This window comes from Drosophila innubila (assembly GCF_004354385.1).
Source record: "Drosophila innubila isolate TH190305 chromosome 2L unlocalized genomic scaffold, UK_Dinn_1.0 4_B_2L, whole genome shotgun sequence".
In the NCBI taxonomy this organism is placed as follows: Eukaryota; Metazoa; Arthropoda; class Insecta; order Diptera; family Drosophilidae; genus Drosophila; species Drosophila innubila.
The window spans coordinates 9,278,415-9,293,377 of NW_022995372.1; the positions used below are offsets into that span (position 1 = coordinate 9,278,415).

General features: G+C 38.1%; 1 protein-coding gene across 2 annotated transcripts; it reads right to left on the reverse strand.

Annotated features, from left to right (window-relative positions):
* Positions 1-226: 226 nt before the first annotated feature.
* Positions 227-14,739, reverse strand: LOC117779852 (protein bicaudal D). 2 transcript variants are annotated; one of them, XR_004617037.1, is made up of 8 exons: positions 13,538-14,739; positions 3,568-3,933; positions 3,368-3,505; positions 2,438-3,294; positions 2,160-2,377; positions 1,845-2,099; positions 1,477-1,785; positions 227-1,216 (listed from the first exon to the last, which is right to left on the reverse strand). XR_004617037.1 is itself a non-coding variant. In XM_034616173.1 (8 exons), the coding sequence occupies exons 1-8, from the start codon at positions 13,757-13,759 to the stop codon at positions 1,099-1,101; spliced, it is 2,349 nt and encodes a 782-aa protein (XP_034472064.1). In that variant the 5' UTR covers positions 13,760-14,738; the 3' UTR covers positions 227-1,098. The 2 variants fall into 2 exon arrangements, 1 of the variants encoding a protein (XP_034472064.1); XM_034616173.1 differs by having other exon boundaries at positions 1,611-1,785; positions 13,538-14,738.
* Between the last annotated feature and the right edge of the window lie 224 nt (positions 14,740-14,963).

Below are 14,963 nucleotides of genomic sequence, written 5' to 3' on the forward strand. Positions count from 1 at the left end.
ATATCAACCATTTTCCATAACGATAAGGTTTTCCGAGCAACAAGTTTTAAAAATAAAGAATTATGCAGGAGCCAAATAAAATTAAAAACAATTGTCGCTAATAATAATCTCTTAGTTGTAGTTGTTTTTATTTTTTTATTAATTAAATTAAATAATAATGCACAAATTAAACGCTAATTCTGCCGTTTAAGCAAAACAAACAAAAAAACTAAGTTTTTTCCTTCTATTTTTCAATTGCAAACAATAATTAATTTACTATAATTTCAATTTCAAGGCGGCCAGAGCCGTCTTTTAGACGCAGCCCATTGCTAAACAATAGTTGCTTTCCATATATATATTTATAATATATGTATTTCTGTATAATTTACATTTTGGGTCAGAATAAAACTCCATTTGTGGGGGTTTTCTTGGCTGACCTTAACAATGATTTCTGGCTCGTTCTTTACGTACACAGATTGTGAAAAATACTCGTAGAAGTAGTTTTATCAGTTTATCAGGCCAATTAATACATGGTTTTCATTTGCCAATATCAATATCAATGCATCATTTCATTAACATCAAATATTTTTAATTTTTATCGTTTTAGTTTCATCAGTTTCGCTTGCGCACAGCGTTGATAACAGAACGCGAAAGTTTAACAAAACTCGAACTTAAATCAAACTAAAACGTTATTAAATACATCTATATTTTGTTATTGTTTTTCTTTTGTGTGTATAGAAAAATACTTTTCACTTTTGTTAAATGTTGTAAATGTATAATTTTAATTAAATTAATTGGACGTTTAAGTAACTAACCGTTAATAACCGTTTGTTGCGTGACTCGCCTAACACAAATTTTTCGTCTAACTAAACTCTCAATAAATACAAATAGAAACAGATACAAATAGATATTATTATATAGGATAGAATCGACAGAAATATAGATAGACAATAGCTATAGCTTCGTTCACAAATACAAAATACATTTTCAGTATTTCCATTCAATTGCGGGGAGTGGAGGGAGAGGATCTTTCCGTGAGTGTCCAACGCTCCAACGAATTTACAACTTAAGCAAAGTATAAACTAAAGCCAAGAGTTTACGCTGCACGCTGATTTTATGTTAGAAGGGATTCGCATTGCTGCTCGCCGGATTTCTGCTCGATGGACGTGTGCTGAATGAGGATTTGCCACTGGTGCCGCGCTGCGGTGGCATCGGACGACGTACATGACGCATCTCGCTGTGTCAATTAGAAAAATAAATATAAAAATTAAATTTAAGAATATTTAATTTATTTAGAATTTAACAAGTTAATTGAAAGCTTTTGAAATAAAATAATGATTATGATTATTATTTAAAAAAATAAGTACAACGACAAATGCAAGTGTTCAATTGTTGAATCTAAGCTCATTTCCATTTCGGTGTTAGGCGGATTCCAGCAGCAGCAGGTTAGCGGATAGGCGCACATGCAAACACGTTTGCCACATGCAAAATGCTTACCATGTGCTGGTTGTGGTCGAGGTTTTTGTTTGGGTATTGTACAGGGGTAGTATATAGTATATTGTATATAGAGAAATAAATGACTTTGATATGTGGATCGTGATTTGTTTGCTTAGCGACCCAAATGCACCCACCGATCCATTTCCATTTCCTCCAGACGCTGTGTGAGCGCCAGTTTCTGTTGTACTGCCAAACGCAGGAGCTGATTGAGCGTTTTCTTCTCCTCCTCGGCAGCTTCCAGCTGCCGATTCAGATCATCCACCTGGGTCACATACTCCTCGCAGCGTGCGGCGAACATGGCGCGCAGACCTGTAACAAATATATCAATTTAAATTGATTCAACATATGGATATAATATGTTCACCCACTTGAAAAGGTGGCAGCATCCTCCTTGAGCAGCCGGAGCTCATTGCGCAGCTTGGACATGGTATCGCTAACAATGATCTTCTCATTCTCATACTTGGACTTGAGATTGGTGAGTGCCACCTCGGCGGTTTGTTTGTTTGACTTGAGCACATTGCGTAGCGTGCCAATTTGTTCGCGCTTTACAGACAGCAAACTCTTGAGCTTGACAATTTGCTCCTGTTGCTCCTCCAGCTCCTCGGTGTTGCCCTTCTCCACAGCTGAAAAGAGAGCATAAGTGAATAGATGTACTCTTTGGAATTGCTGCTGCTGTGACTTACTCTCGCCACCTTCGGCGCGCACTTTGTGCTTGTTCAGATCGATGGTGTGCTCCACAGCAGTCTTCAAATGCTTGATCTGATCACTGACCGTGTCCACATACTTCTTGATCTCCACGGAATCGGCCAGTCCCTGCAGATCCTCAACAATTTGCGGGCGTGCAATGAAAACATCCGACTTGAACTGCGACTGAATGGCAGTCAGAGAATCATTCTCAAAGCTGCAATTAAATAACAAAAGATGTATAATGAAAGTCGACTAATTTAAAGACACTTTTTACCTCATATCGTCGCTCTTGTGATCCAACAGCACACGTGTAGGCGTCTCGCCATTGACCGTGCAGACCAGATGATAAAGCTGCGCCAGATCATCACTGAGAGCCACCAAAGTGCTGCGTGCCGAGCCCAAACTCTGACCAGCATTTTGTGAGATGTGTGTGAGTGTTTGCACATCACTTTGCAGATCGAGGGACTTTTGTTCGGTGGTTAACAGTTTGTTCTTCAGATTGGTCACCTCGTTGCGCAACGTGGTGGTGGCGTCTGTGTAATTGAGACCCTTCTGCAGCTCGGCAATGTCAGTCTTGAGGCCATCAATTTCCTTGGCGGATAGCGTGAACCAATTGGCATATTGTGAGATAATTGCACGAAGCTGTTGCTGCAATTGTTCATCCTTCTCCTGATCAGTGCTGTTGGCCTTCGGATCCTTCACGTCAATCTGTTTCTTTAGTTGCACCAAGGCATCCACATGCGCGGCCAGCAGCGCGAGACGTGACATAAAGTTTTGCAACTCATTTTGGGACTTATCCAGACTCGTTTGTGCCTCACGCAAATTGGTCGTCAAATGGGATTTCTCGTTTTCGATGCTCTCCAGTTGCTTCTCCAGCTTTTTCAGTTCATTCAGATGAATTTCCGAGAACAAATCGCATTTGGTGCCATCGGGTGACTTGAGCTCTGTACTTAAATCAGCCTCCAGACGTTTCAGTGCCAAATTCTCCTCCTCTCCGTCGGAATTATTGCTGGCATTGTCCTCCATGTTGCTGCGTATGCTGTAGGCCAAATTGCTGATGTGATACATGGATTCCCTATTCAAATGACCATCCAGCTCTTTTTTCAGCGCATATTTTGCCTCACGCTCACCCTGTAAAAAGAAGACAAGAATAAATTAGAAATACTGTTCTTTTACATAATAATAATAATAATCTTTTCAATACCTGCAATGCTTCCAGCGCCTCCTCCATTTGCTTCTCGGCAATCTTCTTGAGATTCGCAAGCTCATCGACCTGTTGGTTCAGCAACTCCACCTCTTCGGTCAGTCGACGAATCTCATGCTTGGCACCTTCAAATTCCACCTGTGTGCGAGAACCTTTAGAGAATATTCGAATGGAAACTTCTCTTTAATGAGATAAATTACCTGCGAGCTTCTCAAGCTGGACACCTGCTTCTGTAGCGTTATGTTCTCCTCCTCCAGTTCTGAGTATTCGCTAAGCATACGAGTTTCACGAAATTTCAAATCTTTCAACTCTGATTTGAGACGCAATCTTTCCGCCTCATTATCGGTCTTGTCCCGTCCAATATCCGAGTTCTCCTGCAGCATACGATCCCTCTCATTGCGTACCCGCTCCAGCTCATGGCGTAGCTGCTTGCTCTCATTCTCCAGATCAAATATCTGCAAATTGAGTGATGTTTCACGAGCAGCCGACTCATTAAGCAGTGTCTCCTCCTGCTCTATGCCGGTCTTGTTGGTGACCTTCTGTGAGGTTTGGAATTTGGTAAGAGCCTGCAAAAATGAGAATGATAAAAAGAGAACAGGGTTAAACACTATGAAAAATCTGATTAACTGTGGGCATTTCAATGTGCACGATTGTAGAATACTCTGTAAAAGCGAAAAATTAAAGCAATGTGTGTGCTTAAAAAATATGGCAAGTATCATAAAAGCATTTTTTGATAAATTATTTAGTCGAGTATTGAGAGATAATCATAGTTATATCTCACAATTTCTCTTAAATGTCTGAGCAATCGAATAATTGTCTCCTTTTTTTTTTAAATGTCTCTTCCTTTTCTGATTCTAAGCAGCATTGCAATGTAATATACCCACTGCCTCATTTCTCCATGGTATAGCAATCATAAAAGTTGCGAGCCTGCCATTTTTATTGCAGCCATTTGCATGTGTAAGGCGAAGGCAGGGATGGAGATGGAGACGGGAATGGAGGCGGAGGCAGAGGCACGGGACAGTACCAATGGGGGCGTTAGTCACTGGGGAGCTCGGTTGGCGCTTGCTGACGACGCCCCCCTCTGCTCGTTTCACTTGGTTACATTTTTCATTAAATGACGCAAATATCTTTGTTTTTTTGGGAGTTCTCTTTTATTACAAATCTCCCAGTGGAGGACAAGGAGAAAGAGGAACAACTGCATTCCAAAGTGGAAGTATTTGCACTCAAAGACAAGCATTTATTGGATTTCTGTTAATTGCGACTGGAAGTGCTGAAAAACGCACTATAGACGCACGTACTCGTTAAGGCTTAACGAGAACAGGATACGCCCAAAACATGGCAAAAGGTAAATATGTATCCACACTGAAAGAAATATTCAAATAGTTTGAATATGAGAAATTAAATTGGAAATAAGAAAACACGAAATTTGTTTTGAGTAAAGTTAAGGTAAGTATGTGTGTCTGCACTAAGATAAATAATAAAATTGCTTAAAATTAGAAAACATATTGGAAATAAATTATTTTTTTATTTAGCTAAATTTAAGTTCGATTCAAAATCAACTTAAATTTATAATTTTATGAATTTTAGATAAATTTTTTTTCAGTGTTAAAACATAAAGTATGCGAGCCAAGCCTTTAACTATGTGGTCATAAAAGCCGCTGATTGAAGGGGCATGCAACGTGTCCATATGGCCAGGAGTTGAAATGGAACTGAAACTCAAACTGGGTTGGGCCGCAATCGTGCTGTGGCTTTAATTGAAATCTCGCCTAACAGTCGTTAGTTTTCTATGGGCCATTTGAAGTACGTGCTTCACATCACAGTTGCAAGAGGGAGAAAAAACAAATGACCATAGAGAGAAATTCAACTTGAATGCTGGTTGCAAATTGATGGAGGATGAGCTGAGGGAATGCCTTTGAAGTAATTTTAAATGCTGTATAATTAGCAATCTTTTTCTTAGTGACAACGACAACACCAACAGCAAGTGCTGCTTGCAACCCCATGTTGCCCAAAAAATTGTAACGGAAATAGCCTTAAAATGCAGCCCTTCAGTCTTTGCTCCTTCTCTTTCTCGCCCTTTTCTCTCTCCCTCACTCGCTGCGGCCGTATAATTATTGTCAATGCCTTAGGGCGACGTCAACGCCTTTGTCGTTGCTGTTGCTTTAGTAATCTCACACACACACACACACACACACCTACACATACTTTCCCAGCTCTTGGCAAGTGCATTTCGTTAATTAGTGTGGATGAAAAGGCGAAGGAAGGCAAACAAAAGACAAAGCCAGCAGTCCAACTAACTTGGAAATTTGAGACCTCTAATGCCGTCACATTCAACCAGGCAAAAGCTCAGAGTGTTTATTTTGTGTGACACCATAAACGTCACAGTGGCGCCACCTAGCTTACATATATGCATACACACATATGTATTGAGTGTTCCTCTTAGAGCTCTTGGATTGTAAAATAAAATTAGAAAAGAATGCATCTTTGAGGATTTATTTCAGAAAGAAAAAAATGTTGATATCTTGTAATGGATAAACTTTGGAATAATGTGAAATAATGAAATATATGTATTCCCTACTGTTTTATTGAAAATCAATTCTAAATGCCCAAGTATCAAAAAAAAAACAACACATAATTAATTACTACTTATTCCCATCTCGATTGTAATAATCGGTTAAATTATGTAATTAATGAGTTCCTCGATTAACGTTAAATAAACTATTGCCACCTTATAAGCTTGGTCCAAAAGTAACACTTTTTACCAACAAATTGTTCGCACGAATTGTGGAGGCGAGTAAAACAAATTTATACAAAAGACTGAAAAAACAGACTTTGTACAGAAGTTCAAATGGAATTTTAGATGTTGAAAGTGCCAAGCAACAATGCAAAAATGCGGTAAATTTTTTAAATTTGTAATGTTTATTGATAAAACTATTGTAAATAAAACGTGACCACATTAACATATAAAATATAGTATAATTTCTATACGATACTTTGCAAGTTTATGCAATTCCTATATTTGCCAGAGACAAACTTGGCTTATTTATAAACTTTTGCTTGAATTTATAGTGTAAATTATTAACAGCAGAAGTGATTAGGAAACTCAATTAAAAGTTAATATTGTCAAGTTTAGAGAAAACTTTTGAGACAGAAACTAAAATTTAAATTTAACTTCAGAGTTTGTAGAGTAAAATCATTTAAGATTCGAAAAAACTAACTAAAAATGTTGAAAAATGTAAGCTGAAAGTATATTTATATCTTCTTAATAACAAGATATTATTTTTACTTTCGAAAGAATTATTTCTGCCTGCTTTTTACAGTCATGAATTTATTATTGTTTAAATTGCTTTCAATTCTCTTGAAGAAAGCCCAAAGGAAGAGTGATATTTAAGCACTATTAGTCTGTAATTTTTATCAGTGTATCTGAATATGCAATGGCACATCTAACGGTCAACAGGCAGGAGACAGCATGCCACAACAACCGCAATAAATGACGCCATGACATGGACTTTATGCAAATTTGAACAGATTTTTAATTAAGTTAAGCAAATATTCACACAGCCAGACGAGGCAACGAAGCAAGAGCAGGAGCAGAAGGAGGGAGGATGAGGAGAAGGACCAGCAGTGACAGGAGCAGACTATGCGACTAAACATTTTAGTCTATCGGTCTGACCAAATGACTGGGCCAATGTGCAACGCATAGTGTTTGCGGTTGAATCTGTATGGCGCATCAACTAAATGGCCTAAATGAAGCTGGACCGCATCAACGTGGCAACAGCTGTCGTCGTTGCAACTTTTCCGTGTTACCGGCCACTAAAAATAGACCAGATTGCCCACATTATGTGCAACGAGTAGCGGAATTTCGGAGGCGCTACGTGACGTGTCGCGTTTAGGTTGCCAACAACGGCAATGGCCGACTCATAACAATTTCCCCACCTCAGCATACTTTTTCCATCCCCTTTCCTGCCCCTGTTTTCCAGGCAGTTGTGAGGGGAACGACGTTGATAAAGTATGCCATGAATGACTGAGCAGATTGTTGGGCAACGCCAAAGCGACAATGACGACAGTGCCACCATCTCTTGCCCTGCCCCATGGAAATAACAATCAGTAGCAGGCAACAGTGGCAAATGCAAAACAACAACAACAGCAACAATATAAACAACAACAAGTGCTGCTGCTGTTTGCCTCTGTTTTGCTGTGGGTTGTCGTGTAATCTCTTAACTCACACACACTGAGATACTTGCAACATGGACATGGGATGTGGACGCACTTGTGGCCTCCATGTCAATGCACGCATTTGACTCTCTAACACTCTCTCTACTCTTCCCTCTCCCTTTCCCTTCCTTTGAAATGTCGCCAAAATGAAAATAAGCAAATGCGACTCAACGACGCGCCCCAAAAGTAAAATGTATAATTTCAGCATGAAAACTGTGCAACACAAAAGCAACACAAATTACGCTCTCAACTAAATGGAAAACAACTAAAGTGAAAACTGTAAACTATGCATATACAAGCAGTTAAACAAGTACCCTGAAATCCTTAAATATGGCTAGCAGCATAAAATAAAAAAGCTTAATAAAAAAAGGGTACTAATATAAATACTGAAACAAATAAAAAATAAAATAAATAAATATGTTTAAAAAACTGACTAATACGCTTTACACTACAATAATATTATATATAACTTTCTTTCTTTTTTATATTGATTTTTGTAAATGCAATTGCAATGTAAATTCGTTGAGTTTTATAAAAAACCCAAAGTTCAGAAGTTGAGTTTTTTCCATTAAATATATATGCCTCACATGTTGTTTGCAAATTCAATAAATGTCAATTTATAGTTTTCCATTTAATGGTTTGCCTTAAATGTTGTCAGCAAATTCAATAAATGTAAATTTATAGTTTCCCGTTTAATGGTAGAAAGTAAAACAAAAAAGCAACAACAATTAAATTAAATTATATTAAATGTAAGAAAAAACTTGGACTTAGTGGGAAGAAGCAATTATTGATTAAAAATATTTTCGTTTGTGGAAAAATTCACCTTTTTTTTGGGAATAAACATAATGAGTTTATAATCCAACTGAATTTCATTATCAAATAGATACATTTAGTACAGATATTAAATTTCTTCTTTTTTCCCCATATAAAACATGTATTTGTGTACATTTAATGTTCTCACATAGTTATAATACCCTTTCTTGGGATAGGGGAATATGTGCGAGCATAACTTAAATTGCGCTCTTAACTGGAGAAATGGGGAAAATGTAAAAGCGACTACGAAAACAATGTATGCAAATGCAGTAGGGATAAGTGTGTTGCAAATTGTCATGCGACAGATTGTTGCATCATCATATGAGCTACAATAATAAAAAATCATTTGCAGTTAACAGGCAATGGGCCAACTCGTAATACTGTGACCAAATTCAGTTTGAGAGATGCAGTCACATTTGCATTTTCGAGGGTCAACAATTGGCAACACTCCAAAGATGGGCCACAAAATGTGTCTATGGGCCGAGATGGAAGCCAATCAGCGCCAAATAAGTTTGCTGCAAATAAATTGCATTGCCATTATGACCATGGAGTGGCACAAAAAGTTCAACTGTTGTCGACTCGTCTGGCCCTCCTGCCTGCCACATGCCACATGCCTCTCCAGTGCTCGTCAGTGCCCCAACTGATGCTTTACATTTTCATTGCAGAGCCGCCTCCTGGGGACACACACAGACAGGGAGGGAGAAGTGGGTCCTGGCTCGCTTGCAACATTTTTCCTACTCATTTCCCTTGCAGCAACTGCAACAACAACAACAACAATGACGATAACTGTGACTGCAACCAAGTCGGAAACATGTTTTGACAGTGCTCAAGCACAGCATTTAACCCTTGCCACAAACCCCATGCACCCAATGCTTGCTACCCCCTTTTGACGCCAGCTCCCAGTTGTCAGTGTTGTTCTTGTTGTTGTTGCTGCTGCCGGATTTGATTGCCGTAGAATTGCAATTTGCGCCAACAGAACAGAACATCAGCGTCAAATCATTATAATTTCTTTGTCGGGATTTTTTTTTTCTTTGGTCCTTTGGTTCCTTCTGTCGTTCGTTTAGTTGTCGTTTTGATTTTTGTTGCAGTGGCTTCCGCATCTGTTGTTATTGTTGTAATTGCAAGGGTCTGGCAAGGATTTTTAAACGGCTTTTGGCTGCACATTTTGCTAACTAGATATACTCGCGGATTCATAACACTATTAGTTAATATCTTTGCAATTGAATTTCTTAAAGTACTAGATTACGCTGAAATAAATGCTTTTGAAATAAAGCTTAACTTAAACTCATAAATTTTTCGCCTGTGAGAACTCGTCTGGCTCGACCTAACCTATTGTATACTTAATTTTATCCAGAAATTCAACTTTAATAAAAAATATTTTTATATTTCGTTTATAAAATATAGTTAGATTTTCTTGGTTTCAGCATTATAACTACATCTTAGTATCTGATTAAGATAATTTTTATATATGAAAGGCAGACAATTTTTGATGCTGCCCATTCCGAATATAGAAAAAGATATAGCGAAGTTATAGGACCACATGTAGATTATACAATATTAGCTATGTTATAATATTATGTAATTATTAAAAACTTTTATTGCATTATTATTATTAATTTTTATTTTCTGGTATTCTTCACTCTTTATTCAATTAATTGTTGGATAGGTTTACTGGTTTTTCTGAATCCAAAACATTACACAATTCCTTCTATTCACTACTAAGTTTTTACACAGATTCATTTTTTTATTATTAAAAATGTTTACTGATGAATATCTATTTTATTGCTTTGGAAACACGAAATATAGATACCGTACAGTCCTCATGCAAATTTCATTTTCTAGCTTTATGGCGATTCATTTAAGTCACTTTAAAACTCCACTATTTGCAGAGTGACCCCTCATCTACCCTCTATCTTATCTATCATTCCGGCCGCAATGCAAATAACGGCATTAATTATTTAAGTCAGTATTAAAAAGTTTTGGCTTTTGTCATGGGCCGCAGCAAAGTAACCAAGTTAACAACTCGCAAGCCACAAACTATGCCAGGGTCCAAAACACAGGATGACTGCAAGTCCCTAGGTGAAATGTCCTTGGCTAGCTGTCAGGCGAGTCATAAAATATGGCAAACATACATTACACACACACATATACTGATGACTGTTTTTTGGAGAGGGAAAGGAGAGTGTAGGGTTTGGGAGGGGCTTTTAATTGCCGCTGTTAGACACGTCCAAAACAACATGTGTACCAAGCAGACCAGCCACGCCTTGTTACCACAAGAACCACAGAACAAAGCTAAATAAATAAATGACCACTGTCAACTTCCCCCCTTCGTTCTCTTCCTTCCTACCTCACCAAATTGAAACCTAACCAACTGAGCAAATATTTGTATCGACTGCAGTTGCATTTGGCCAATTCCGAGTATGCTGTACTTGTACTAGGACACAATTATCCAACTAACTGTTAGCCAATTTCCAATGTTGCCGCTGGCCAAATGTAAAATATTCTATTAATGTAGGCATAGCTAATTTCGTTGGGCCCCACAGTGCAAAATTCTGAGGATGAAGATGCGTCTTTCCCTTCTGATTTATGCCATTTCAGGGTTGTCGGCTAAGGGCTGATATCTTGATTACAAGTGCAATGGGAAATATGTCTTCCCGCCAACTCATCATGCCCCAACCATGTGGCAAGCACAAAATGCCCGCAGTGTCGCTCGTCGTCGTCATTTCACGACGTTGCGAATAATTCTTTTCTCTCTTTTTCGCTTTTAATTTTAAGCATGCATTAATCTGTGTGCGAGTGTGAATGAGAGTGTTGTGTGTGTGTGTGTGTATGTGTATGCATATTTGTATGTGTAAAAGTGTGGTATTTTGCTCTCGGCACTCTTGTTAAAGTTCAGTTGAGTTCAAAGCTAACAAGCTGGAAACTATCAAGCGAGCGGACTAATGGGCAGGTGGGCGCCACCTGTCGGCCAATTAATCACCTTCTGTACGCTATGAGCAGAGATTGAATTATATTTAAAAGCTCTGTTATTGAATTTAAGTAACAGGATGAGACAGAGCGAATAATAAGTAAAGAGATATTTTTATTTAAAATCCGTTGAAAAATGTTATTTGCAAAGGCAAATTCAATTATAATCAGATTAAAAAGAAAGAATATTTTATCTGTACAGTTTCCAACAAATGTAAATTTTTTTAAAAAAAGCTGATTAAAAATACATTAAAATGTACTTAAGCTTTGTAGTAAAAAGATTGTACTTAAGTTTGCAGTACATTTATTCGATACTTTACTATATAAGGTTTACATGATAAATATTGATCAGCTTTTAGGTACATGAATTTATTTTAGTTTCAATAAAATACTTATTTTTCAACATCAACGGATCAAATTATATTTATAACTTTATTAAATCCTTAAATTTAACCTCGCTGACAATGAATATATCCCTGAAATTTAAGAACTTTAATTATTTTCGATTTTATAACCAATTTTCATTCAATCTTAAGTATCTTAATGATGAAAAGAGTTTTCGATTTGAGATAGTTAAAAAAACTGAAGGGAAATGCCTTTAATTGAACTTATTTACTCATTCCCTCGTATTACCAATTCCCAAACAATTCTTTGTTTTGGCAACGAGTAATTAACGCCACAGGCAACCGTAAATAAGAGGTGAAACAAAAAAATGGTAATGAACCGCAAGGCAAAAGCTATTTTTGTGCTATATTTCACTACTTCTCTTTTAGCCCTCTCGCTTATTTTTTCTGATTTGCAGGCGAAGGACAAACTTTGTAGTTGGCTTTTCCGCATTGCACGTTGAAATTCCAGCGGAAATGCCAAAACAATTGGCGTGCCTAATTGCCATTCAGTCAGTTGGCAGAAAGCTAAACATACATACATAGGTGCAAACTGGAATGGCAGAATGGCCAACTGTATTGGCCGTGTTGTAATAAAAACAGCAAATCAGCAACAACAAGAAAGGCAAACTACTGAGCTGAATGGCGATGATAAAGCACAGACCAAATTGACCGTGATCAGACAAACAAACATAGGCAGAGAGAGAGAGAAAGAGAGAGAGAAAAAAGAGAGTTTAAAGAGACAGACGGCGGGGGCGTTCACTGAAGCGGCGGCAAGTACCGCAAGCCAAGTTTATAGAACGTACAACATGTGACCAGATGGACGGTTAAATGATTCGTGATTATCAGAGCCGTAAAACTGGCAAGATGAAGCTCAACGAGCCAGCGGCGACTACAGTGATCATTCGCTATGCTAAACTGAAGCATATTTGGCAATCAAATTTTGCATCCTTGGCTTGCAAAAGATTTGATACCCTTGTATTTTATTTTTAACTGAAGACAGATATATGATATAGTGGTCCAAATTTAACTAAAGTTGGTCAGAGTGTTAAAGACAATTCCAAATACCCAATCTGTGATTTTGGATGGGATATCTAAAGAACAAGCAAACTAAAGGTTAATTTCTGACCGATCTTTCCTATGATGATATAGTGTTCCGATTTAGTGATCCGATTTAGCCAAATCCCACATACATATATACTGTCTGCATTAAAAAGGCGGACAGATAGACTTGTTGTCTTAAAAACATATGGAAATTAAATTTACAGTATGTCAAGTGCATAATTGTATAATCCGAGTTATATACTTTTTTGTTTTATTATGTTATTTTAGTTGCTTCTGATTCCACCAATTTACAAAAGAAAATTGAGAATCTTTGGGCTTAACAAATATTTTTAAAAATAAAATAACTTTAATTTAAAAAAAAAAAAAAATATATATATATATATATATATTAATCCCATTTTTTGTATCTTTGTCAATGCAATTACTTTGCCAACTGTATATATTTTATAGGTATAAAAAGTTTACTAAAACAAATATGTTCTCAACTTGTTATCCATTCAATGGAATGTTTACTGTTTTTGCCAACAAGACAAATTGAAAACCGATTGCAAAACTTTGCTCTAACCACAAGTGAGTTTCTGTACATGTGTGTGTGTGTTTGTGTTGGTAGATAAGCGCCAATTGGCTTGGAAACAGCCAACACAAACACACACACATAGATAGTCTGTCACACAGCTGTTGACTGTTTTTTTTAAGAGAAAGACTGAGTGAGAGAGATTATTAAGCTCACCTCCTGCGTTATGTCCAGCTCGTGCCGTGTGTTGTCGTAGAGAGTTTCAAGCTCCTCGCACTTCTGCTCCAGCGCCGACTTCTCCTCCAGCAGCGACAGTCCATATTGAGCGGACTGTGCACTGGCGCTGGACACCTGATCGAGTTCGCGTGTCAGACGCTCCACTTCCATGCGCAGCTCCAGAACTGTTTGGGCGCCATCGTTGGCGCTGGGGCTGGACATGATGTGGGGTTGGGTTCCAGGAGTTGTTTGGGTAAAAGGGGGTAGGAGGAGAAGGAAGGGAATGTGTGTGTGAGTGTGTGTATGTGTTTGGAGCTTTAGGACGGTACCACAGTCTGTAGGTGTGGCAAGTGCAGCTGCTCCTGTTGCTTGGGCGGAATTGTCGTCAATTATTTCGTTTTGTTATTCTTTTGCTTTCCTTTTTTTGGAGGGAAATCAATAAAAAAGTAAAATGTTCCCTTTTTTGTTTTACTGTGTTGCTGTTGTTGTTGATGTCGGACGTTGCTTGAGTGCTTTGGCTGCCGTTGTTGTCGTTGTTGCTTCCCGCTCCAGAAAACAAACTCACTCCACAAACATACACGCAAGCGTGCTGCGTGTGCCTCTGTGTGCGTGCGAATAAACGTCTGTGTTTGTGTGTGTGTGCGTGTGTGTGTTTGGCTCGTTTCACCTTTTCTCTTTTGTGCTGCTATTCACGGGCACATTGGAGCTGGAGGTGGAATGAAAATGAAAGAATCTTTTATTTTTCAAAGCCAAATACTGTTCACTGTCACTTGTCGCTTTGGGGTTCTTGAAAGGATCTCGCTTTAATTATCAATTCTCATTCGCTGCACACATGCACCGTGGACGGCACTTTAAACACAAGACAGAAGAGGACAGGAAGTTTAAATTAACAGAACGGTCGACGTCGCTGCCGTCGTCGTCGACATGACATCACACGATTTCCACTTTCATTTCTATAAATTGGTTGCTGTCCAGTTTGCAAGCCAGCACAGAACCGATGCAGACACTTTATTAATATACGTATTTCGTTGCACCATAGACGGAATTTGTTTGTAGCAATTGCAAATTGCTAATTTTAAATTATAGTTAAATCGAAATTTTCAAAGCGAATGGCAAAAACAAAAACTCCGCAATCACGGTCCGTGCGAGTGTGTGTGTGTGTGTGTGGTTCGCCCCACTGTTTGTGACGGAATGCGATTGGTTTAGCGGCAAGGCTGCCAACTTGTTTTAATTGCGTGTCGCACAAAAACGGGCTGGCAGGCTTGGTTCGCGGATTTAAGCCCATTTTCAAATTGTGATCAATTTACATATACAAAGTATCAAAATATACGATATCTTTAATTTTAAAGCTAGAATTTTGAAATCGTTTGGACAATTTTTGTTGAGTTTTCGGATTAATCAAATTAAATTAATATATATCTCCCCA